Source organism: Eucyclogobius newberryi, unplaced genomic scaffold (assembly GCF_026437365.1).
Source record: "Eucyclogobius newberryi isolate DKJ021-1_F unplaced genomic scaffold, fEucNew1.0.hap1 SCAF_14, whole genome shotgun sequence".
Classification (NCBI taxonomy): Eukaryota; Metazoa; Chordata; class Actinopteri; order Gobiiformes; family Gobiidae; genus Eucyclogobius; species Eucyclogobius newberryi.
The window spans coordinates 12,511,498-12,521,491 of NW_027315768.1; the positions used below are offsets into that span (position 1 = coordinate 12,511,498).

Sequence of the window (9,994 nt, forward strand, 5' to 3'; positions counted from 1 at the left end):
TCTAAGGTTCAGCTCTGAGGTTCAGCTCTAAGGTTCAGCTCTAAGGTTCAGCTCTAAGGTTCAGCTCTAAGGTTCAGCTCTAAGGTTCAGCTCTAAGGTTCAGCTCTGAGGTTCAGCTCTAAGGTTCAGCTCTAAGGTTCAGCTCTAAGGTTCAGCTCTAAGGTTCAGCTCTAAGGTGCAGCTCTGAGGTTCAGCTCTGAGGTTCAGCTCTAAGGTTCAGCTCTGAGGTTCAGCTCTAAGGTTCAGCTCTAAGGTTCAGCTCTAAGGTTCAGCTCTAAGGTTCAGCTCTAAGGTTCAGCTCTGAGGTTCAGCTCTAAGGTTCAGCTCTAAGGTTCAGCTCTAAGGTGCAGCTCTGAGGTTCAGCTCTGAGGTTCAGCTCTAAGGTTCAGCTCTGAGGTTCAGCTCTGAGGTTCAGCTCTAAGGTTCAGCTCTGAGGTTCAGCTCTAAGGTTCAGCTCTAAGGTTCAGCTCTGAGGTTCAGCTCTGAGGTTCAGCTCTAAGGTTCAGCTCTGAGGTTCAGCTCTAAGGTTCAGCTCTAAGGTTCAGCTCTAAGGTTCAGCTCTGAGGTTCAGCTCTAAGGTTCAGCTCTAAGGTTCAGCTCTAAGGTTCAGCTCTGAGGTTCAGCTCTAAGGTTCAGCTCTAAGGTTCAGCTCTAAGGTTCAGCTCTAAGGTTCAGCTCTGAGGTTCAGCTCTAAGGTTCAGCTCTAAGGTTCAGCTCTAAGGTTCAGCTCTAAGGTTCAGCTCTATGGTTCATTACAGGAGAAGGATACAGAACTCACCACTGTATAATTATATTCTAAAGTCTATCATTGGATGCAAGAAGAGTGCAGGACTGTCTTTTTTTGTGTATAAGGCTCTAGTTGGTGTTTAGCCTGATTATTTATCAGGTTTATTTCACATCAGTTCTTCCCATTCAGATCCCCTTACCTCTTTATTATAGAGAAATGCAGTTAATGCTCTGCTTTAAACCTTTAAATTAAACACCTGGAGCGCACTTCGTTGCAAATTCAACTTTTTAGGTGTGATCCTACGAAACACAAACCATCCATAAAGCTGACATCCCTGCAATCTCTCTGAACGTGCTGAGTACAGAGCAGACAGACTCATGGCGTGTATCGTTTAGACAGAGTTTTGATCCATCTTGCGTCTCTGGCACAGGCCCTAAACTACTGCCTCTGGGACCAGTCGTGTTTAGATCCATCTGCCACTTTCAAATCCTCACACCGGTTCAAACGCAAGAGAAATCAAGTACAGGAAATGTAGGGATAAATCATTTGGTGATACTAACATTTGCAAATGACGACCAAGCTTTGCATAATTGGCATAAACAAGATGTGCACAAAAAATTGGGCTAAACAGGGACCAGACTGAGCCCACATCAGATGTAAGCAAGTGTGGTGTGTGTATATACAGCAAGTAACTTATCATTTAGCCTTTTTTATACCAAAAACAAATTCCTACCATTCAGCAGTAGCTCAGTTAGTAAAGTGTTTTTGACATTTTTGAATGTAGGCTGGGTGTGATTGGGGGAGTGCTCCTTTGTTTAAGTGCTTATGACAGCTCATTCACTATTATTTTGGTGATATCTATTATTGTACTTCCTGGTTGGACATGGGCAGCAGATGTTGAGTACGGAGAGGTATTTACATTCTGTGAACAAGTGCCTAAGCTTGTCTAATTTACACAATTGTTTTCTAAAAATACATGACAATTGTGTATGGCTATTTAAAGGCGGTATGGAAGATTTTTCGGCGATTTGAGAACGCAGGCGGAAGTGCGCATGCGCACTCCCCCGTGCGGACTGATACAACACACACGTGCGTTTGTTTATTAGCGCAACGGAGCGCATCGCATCTCTCGTCTCCCGTAGATTTCTGTCCACTTCTGCGTCAGCTCGAACTGTCTTTCTCCGTCTTCATTTTGCCCCGTACACTGAGGGAACTATATTATGATAGATCCATGCGCTTAGACACGCGGAAACGTGGGGACGAGCCTGACGCGGCTGCAGGTGAGCGGTAGGCGCGTTTTATGATTGATACGTGGCAGAAGAAATGATTTATCCACGCCACGAGGAAATATGATAAAAAATTTGCTGAAAAAAATCGTCCATACCACCTTTAAGCTGCCAAAAAATGTCACATTCGGTGCCAATTCTTTTTTTTTCTTTTTTTTATATAATGGGGGAAAATGTATCATTTCACAATAGCGACATGGTTTAGTTGGATAAGGTTAGGGTTCGGGTTCGGGTTAAGGGTCAATAGTTAGTAGTATTAAACCAAACTGTCCCTGTCGACTACAGCCAAACCCTTATCCATCCATGTGTTTCAACTTCCCGTTTGTAGCCCATTCAAAAAGTATGATATTTTGTTTCCAACTGATAATTACCATGTCCTAAATTGACACTGTATTGGTGTAAAACAATTTATATTTTCCACTATCCTGCCAAACTAAAGAATAAATGAGAAAACCTGTCAAGTGTTACTTGGAGGTAGTAAAGTTACATATACTCTATTCTTCAAATAAAGACCTACTGTATAAAGTGTTGATTTATACGGAACATAGCAAATGCCAAAAATGCCTTACATTTGAGTTGGTTACTATACAAGAATTTAAATAATAATCCACTCTTTGGGACATACTCCTCAAACCGCTCGGACTATTAAGGACTAATATAACTGACATTTGGAGTCCACTTAATAATAGACTAATTTAAAAAGCAATGGACAAAATGAATATGCTCTTATTCTTCCTGGTCCAGCTCATTATTTGTCTGTTGTGGTTTTTCTGTTGTTTTTATTGTTCTATGTTCTAATAAAAAAGAGAGAGAACAGCGCAAGAAAAACATTTAACGCTCACAAAGTCACTCACAAAATGACAATAATCATTCTTCTTCCTATATTTATGCTCCATTGTTGTTGCGATTATTTGTGCCGTGTGGCAGACATTAATCAAATAAAATACAGATAAACAGTGGCTGTAGAAGACCTAATGAGCTTATGTGAATTCCAGCACTGCCATTGATTCAATTATCACTTTTGTTTTTTCATTTTCTCAAGCTATATTTATATTTCTTGCATATGCAGCTTTGTCCAGTCCAGTGCATATGATTTAAGCAGCTATAATAAACCATATACAGTGCTGTTCATGCGTCATTATGTAAATAGACTATAAATCACATTTGGCATAGTGAGAAATTGAACTGTAATGTGATACTTGTGTTAGCGCGACTGGAAACTTTGACTCTATCCAGGACACTACGGCCTCGTCCTGTCTTTGGTATATTAAAACTATGTCGACATGTCCTATTCACATTCTCCTAGAGCTCTGCATGCGCCTATAGTTAGTAAGGACAACATTCTCTATAGGTTAAAAGTGCTGCAGTGTCAGCGACTTCCAACTCCTCATCTCCGTGATCCGTCCACACAGTTTCCCCGTTTGCGCAGAGCCACCATTTATAAACTTTTTTTGCACTTTCATTTCAGACTCGTACATTTCTCTGCCTGATTTTGCTGTCAGACAAAGTTGTGGGAATAGCGGACTGAGCTTCCAAATCGCTATATGGCATTAAACCTTTCTCGATTTGTCTGATTTTTTCCCCCCAGAAACTCCAAAAAAGAATTGAATGACATCCGTTTTGAGTTCACTCCCGGGCGAGGTGAGTGCTCGTCCATGGATTGATCTGATTGTATGTTTCGTGCGGAGATAACACCTTGCTCTGTTTCGTGTCATGGATAATGGCATGACAGAATCTAATCCGATATATAACACAATTACTGGTTAAGTGAATGCAGCGAGCCAGTGTTTGTCATGTTGTTTTCCTCCATTAGACACAGCGGAGGGCGTGTCACAGGAGCTGGTGTCCGCGGGCCTGGTCAACGGGCAAGATGTTCTCGTGGGTGAGTTTATGCAGATGGGTCCCGAAAAAACATTCAACTACTTTGATTCTGTAACGCATTATTCAGATTTTTAAACTGATTTGAACAGTTGGTTTAAAGCATCAAGCTAAAAAGTGGTGTTTTCAGGTTGGAACAAAATTGTAGAATAGAAAGAATAAATAGATGAAAGCAAATACGGAGCACAAAAGAACATAGAAAAACAGCAAAAATATATTTAAAAAATCGAATCCACCCACAGGATAAAAGAAGAAGAAAAGAAACAACATAGTTCAAGGATTCTGTATAAATGACAAAATCAAATTTAAGTGAAGTAGAAAGTACAAATACTTACTCTCCAAGGTAATGAAGTCAAAGTATTCAAAGACTTTTTTAGTCTTTAAGTACAATACTTTTACTTTTGTACTTTGTTACGTTTCACCACTGCACAAATGTAACAAAACACACCTCCAGGTTTGTCTTAGATGGGACACATGTCCATTATTAAACTGACAGTAGACGTGTCCTCTCTTACGTGGACCTTTAGTCGCATCACATACTTTAGTACCTGGAGCTATTTACATCTTTCATGAAATCACTGAGGGGAAAAAATGGTTTTAAAGGATAGAATATTGGTGAATGCAGTTATGTAGTACCAGGGCTTCACCCTCACCTCTGCGTCCCCTCTGACCCCTGCCTCACCCCTGCGTCCCCTCTGACCCCTGCCTCACCTCTGACCCCTACCTCACCTGTGACCTCTGCCTCATCTCTGACCCCTGCCTTACCCCTGACCCCTGCCTCACCTCTGACCCCTGCCTCAGACGCGTGATGTGCCACTGACGACGTGTTTTTGTTTCCTTCCAGTTGCTTCTAACCTTCAGAGGATCGTAGACGACCCGACTACCCTCAAAGTGTTGACCTTTAAACTGGTGAGTACCCGCCTGATGGATGGTGCCCCCGCCTGGCGCTCCGGGCTGACAATGGCGGGCCATAAACAGCCCGGGGGTGAGAGGCGAGGAATGAGAGAGCAGGACTTGTTAACAGCCGTGCAGACAGACTGGAGCTCAGGCACGGGACAAGCACCTGCCACTGCGCCTGCCACTGCACCGCTGACGACAGGGTTATTCTTGACCGTCGTCTATGTAAACGGTGAATCTATGTTTTTTAAGCCGACAGTCATAATTTTCTTCTTCTTCTTCTTTTTCTTCTTCTTCTTATAAATCACAAACAGACAAAGACCAGAGAGCGAAAAGACAAAATAAAAAGAAGCCCAAAGAATAAAGTCAGTATGATAATAATGTCAGTCCCATTTCCTCTCGTATCAGTCCCATCTGACCCAGTGTCGGTCCAATTTAGCATAGTTTTATTTTTCAATCTTGTATAATGATCTGTCTTTTATAATGTATTGCAGTTAGGACTGGGACGATACCGTTTTGTCACCATTTTGGAATAATTTTCCTTTTGCTGGGTCTCAGGAGAGCAAAAACCGTTGCTGAATAAAAGAGGGTTAAACTACAATATGAATGTAATCTGACTCACGGCCTATTGTTCAGGTGTTAAAAAATGATCAAAAAATCTTGTTTACTGGTTTAATCCTGGGTTAGCGCTAGTTTAGACTTGTTTTGGTCTTGTTTAATTCTGCTTTAGACCTGGTTTGATTCTGGGTTAGTCCTGGTCTAGTCCGAGTTTAATCCTGGTTCAGAACTGGATGGGAAATTTTACAAAGCAATGTTAGTAGAGGATTCTGTATGTTATTTCTCACACACAAATCAGTTATTGAAACAGTGATGTGGATATGATGTGTGGCCCAAGATGCTATTACCGAGGTGTGTTGGCCCTCCAAAGAATCTGGCCCTTGAGAAAATGAAATTGAACTGCCCTGGATTGGATTAGAGCTCTGAATGTTTAAACGTTGGGGAAAAAAGTGTAACGTGTTTGATTACACAGTACTTCAGACTTTTCTCTATTTTACTACTGAACAAATGACACCAAGTAAAGGTGACTGAACAGGAAAACTTGGAAGATATTTGTGTTTTTCCATAATTGTGTGTGAATTATATGGTCTTTTTAAGTTCATATTTTAGTAATTCTGGGGTCGATTTACATAAGGTTCAAAGTGACAGAGAGTACATACAACACAGAGCACACGTGACCCCAACATCACAACAACAAGTCGGATCGAACCGGCAGCATCACACGATTCAGTATTATTTTGAGAATGGTCAGGGCTGGGCGATTTGGTGATAAAGGTGACTAATAGTGACCTCATTCCTGTGACAAACTGCTATTTCAGCGATATCGTCAAATCATGAGTCACTATTTCTCCGTTTAATGCAGCTGTCTGCTCAAACACACTCTTTCCCCCTATTTCAAAGCCTCTGGAAAGCGCTGAGTGAGTGACAGCTGGATTCAACCAATGAGTGAAGAGTGAACTGTCGGAGGACTTTATCGATATCATTTTTTTGCCATATGGCGCAGCCTTGAGTGTAGAAATGCATGAATGAAGCAGCACCTCGTGAACCAATATCGACAGTTACGTGCTGATGTCGATATTGAGGAAATTATTCAGTTATATTGTATTTCTTTTACAAAAGGCTGATGTTACAGGTTTATTTTCTTTTCAAACAAGACAGAACAAAGAAGAGACTAAACAAAATAGCACAAGACGTCTAAACAAGGTCCTAACTGTGCAATCACGTAACGATAACTAAAGAATATTGTCAAAAGTCTCAACAATACTGTATGTATCGTCACATTACTTAATGCATTGTTTTGTTGCGGCAACCGCTAAAACTATTGCTTTTAAGAGATGAAATATAATGATTCTCGAGGCATTTTTAAAGGAAACAGTATCATTTCTGCTATTCTCTTCACAATAGTGCACTAAATATTGTACTGCTAAATCATTACATCCTGATTGATGAGTGAGTAGATCGTGTCTTTACAATAATGACAACGGTTGATATCCATATGATGGCTTGACTGGTTAGAATTTTACTACTGTTTTATTATGGGAGCTGAAGTATTAATAATAGATCAAACATGGCTTTGGTTATCAATATGGTCTTCTAATTGATTTATAGATAGTATAATAGGTTTTATGCTTATAGATAATGTATTAAAACGCTTGTATCGCCAGGTTTTGTGTAAGTATTGACAAGTTACTGGTGTAGAAAGAGACTTGAAAATTCACCCAGACTTTGTAGAGCAGTTTTATTTTTAAATTATTATTATTATTATTATTATATATATTTTTTTATATACATATTTTTTAGTTCAGTTGCATCGATAGGTAAGACACTTCACCAATATATTACCAATATAGTCTAACAATTTATTTATTTTGTGTCAATTTGATTAAGATTTATGATAGAGGCGGGCAATACATACATAAATGCTTCGGGAAAATTTGAATATTGAGTATACCAGTACCGTATCATTTATTGTAAAAAATCCTACTTAAAGAACTGTATATCAATGAAAAAAGTGTAATTTCTGCACTTGTGTGATTCATTTTACAGACATTTTACAATTGTCTGATAAGTAAACCTCAATGAATACGTTTAAAGACACATTTTAACATGTGTCTGATTATCATTATTGGGATACAAAACATAAAGAGATATTCATTTATAGTCAATATCATCCACTCCTCATCTATTACGTGAACATTTAACCCCTGCTCTGAAATGCTTTTAGCTTTAAGTTATTAGCAGAAGAATGTTTGCAGAGTTCACTGGTTCATAATATTAAATTTTTTCATATACATACACACAATGTCAGCTATTTTACGCTGCAGTTTCTGTGTGAAAACAGTGCTACATTAGTAGTTGGTGCAGAGCTGTGGGTAAACACCATATGTGCAGTGCAGGGGTCGTCTCTCTGCCCCCTCAGCACCTCGTGGACAGTGGATGTGAGCGCGCCCGGTCAGTGTGAACGTATTCATTTCCATATGTTAGCCTGTTAGCTCGGCAGGTGCTGTATAATACAACTGCCTGTTTAAAGACTTATGAGAGAGCAGCATCTCGGAGCCCCGCGCTGAATAATTACCCCTGTCAGAGGAGCATTTATTATTATTTCATGCAGACGTTTTTTTCTTTATAGAGTTGGTGGTGGGTGGCAGGAGCAGCTGGGGGACTAAATTGGTCAGGAAGATAGATCTGGCTTTTTCGATCTATTGTAATGTCTCTATCTAGTGAAGCGCTACAGTTTGACTAGAAATTAAACGCTTATGAATAGTTTATATTGGCTTCTCTATATTCTCTTTCAGGGTTGTGCTTTGATTGCAAACGTAGGAGAAGTTCAGAATCCAGCTTTTGTTGAATGCAAATTTGTGATATCTTTTTAGCCACAGAAGTAGTTTTGTTTGTTCGTGTCATAAGATAACATAAAATAATCCTTTATTGTCCCACATGGGGAAATTGCATAATCCAGATTATAATGGCTTTAAAATGTAGTCTAAATAAAGTCTTTTGTGGACACTAGGGTACGTTCACGCTGGACCTTGTTGGATCTTGGTTGGAGCTCAGTTATGTCTGGATGTAGACTTGGTTTGGCTCTGCTCTAGTTCTGCTTTAGTACAGGTTTAGTTCGACTTTTGTTCCAGAGTTAATCCCAGCTTTGTCCTAAAACACTTTACATTTGATTATTTATTCACTAGTAGGCTGTAACCACAGCTGCCCTGGGGCTAACAGACCGACATGTGGCTTACAGTCAGTGCCATCAAGGCATGAGTCATTGAGGCATATTGACGTCTTGTGTCATGGTATGATATTACCCAAAATAATAGCAATTACCATTAATATAACAACAATAAGTCTCAAAATGTTATGGATATTAATAACTATCTTTTAAATATTTTTGAATAGTTTGAATGTTTAAACCACTTTCTATTGCATTGTACATTGTCATAAGTGGAACTCGAATCCGGCTCTCGACAATTTGCTGCATGTCATTCCCCAATCACGTCCCCATTTCACGCTGCACTGTCCTGTCGGGTTCAGCCTATGGGCCGAAAAAGTCTCAAACTAAACATTATACGGTACTACTTTTTATCCTTTGACCTTTTTGCAACATTTTCCCCACACTTTCAGCCAGTGGGAGTCCCACTTTTTCTTGCTGAATACATTTGACACTTGGGCGTTGGCTGCACCCCAAAGAAAGCGAACAAAAAGGTTGGACAACGGGAGTCATTCCGTCTCCACTTCCAGTGTGTTGTTGATGGAGGTGGAATCGAAGCCACAATAGTTTCTGAAATGGCCTCGTGGATTCAAAACAAACCGATTTCCTGATATCACAAAGTAACTCTCTCTGTGTATTATCTTGGGTTCTATCTTCCGGATGTTCCTTGATTGGATTGAGGGTGAATTGAATTTGGGGAGTCATATGGTGCGCTGTTGACTCACCTGCTGTTGTCTCTCTCTCCTGTGTCCTGTCCGCTCAGGCGTCCGGCTGTGATGACATGGAGACTCCAGATGAGGTCAAGCTGATCGGCTTCGCCCAGCTGAGTCTTAGCTGATGCCTGTTCCACCCACGGACCACACCGTTCAGGGCAGAGGGACACTCCTGCACCTCCTCAGCTTTAGCCACTCAAGATTTAAGTCATTCTAGCAACATGCGGGCGGAGAGTTGTGTATGTGTGCTGGGAAATGAATATTACAATCAGAAGAAACTTGTCCTTGAATATGTTGATAAACTAGAAATACACAAAAATGCTATTTTATAAAGTCTAGATATAATCACTTCTTAGAAGAGTAGTAAGGTCTGTGAAAACATTTCAGAAGGACAAGCTAAGTATTGCCAACAGTGTATAATAAAACTATTAAACCCCCTGAGCTTTGGGCTGAATTCCCATTCAGTTATTCTAAAGAGCCTCATGAATAGAAGTTTCAGAGATATTTTCCCAGAATTAATACTAAAATGCACAATCTCTGACCAAAATCACTGCAGATTTACAATTTGTCTTCACTACGAATGCATGAATGGAAATTGAACGGCAAAAGAAGGAATGTAGAACTAAAGATAACATTAAATCAAAAAAGAAAAAAACACAATTTAATATAAGTATTATGTTACAGTTTAAAGAGTCTTAATAAAGTCTTTATAAAATATTTGCGAAAAAAG

At 39.9% G+C, this 9,994-nt stretch overlaps 1 protein-coding gene across 2 annotated transcripts in view; it reads left to right on the top strand.

Annotated features, from left to right (window-relative positions):
* stk39 (serine threonine kinase 39) overlaps positions 1 to 9,608 on the top strand; it is a 33,568-nt gene extending 23,960 nt beyond the window's left edge. Inside the window, exons 16-19 of one of the 2 annotated variants that reach the window (XM_072444315.1) lie at positions 3,602 to 3,654; positions 3,827 to 3,895; positions 4,736 to 4,800; positions 9,315 to 9,608. In XM_072444315.1, coding sequence (XP_072300416.1) covers positions 3,602 to 3,654; positions 3,827 to 3,895; positions 4,736 to 4,800; positions 9,315 to 9,389 — 262 coding nt within the window. In that variant the 3' untranslated portion in view covers positions 9,390 to 9,608. The remainder of the gene's footprint in view (positions 1 to 3,601; positions 3,655 to 3,826; positions 3,896 to 4,735; positions 4,801 to 9,314) is intronic. The other variant, XM_072444316.1, reaches the window with a different exon arrangement.
* The last annotated feature ends 386 nt before the right edge of the window (positions 9,609 to 9,994 follow it).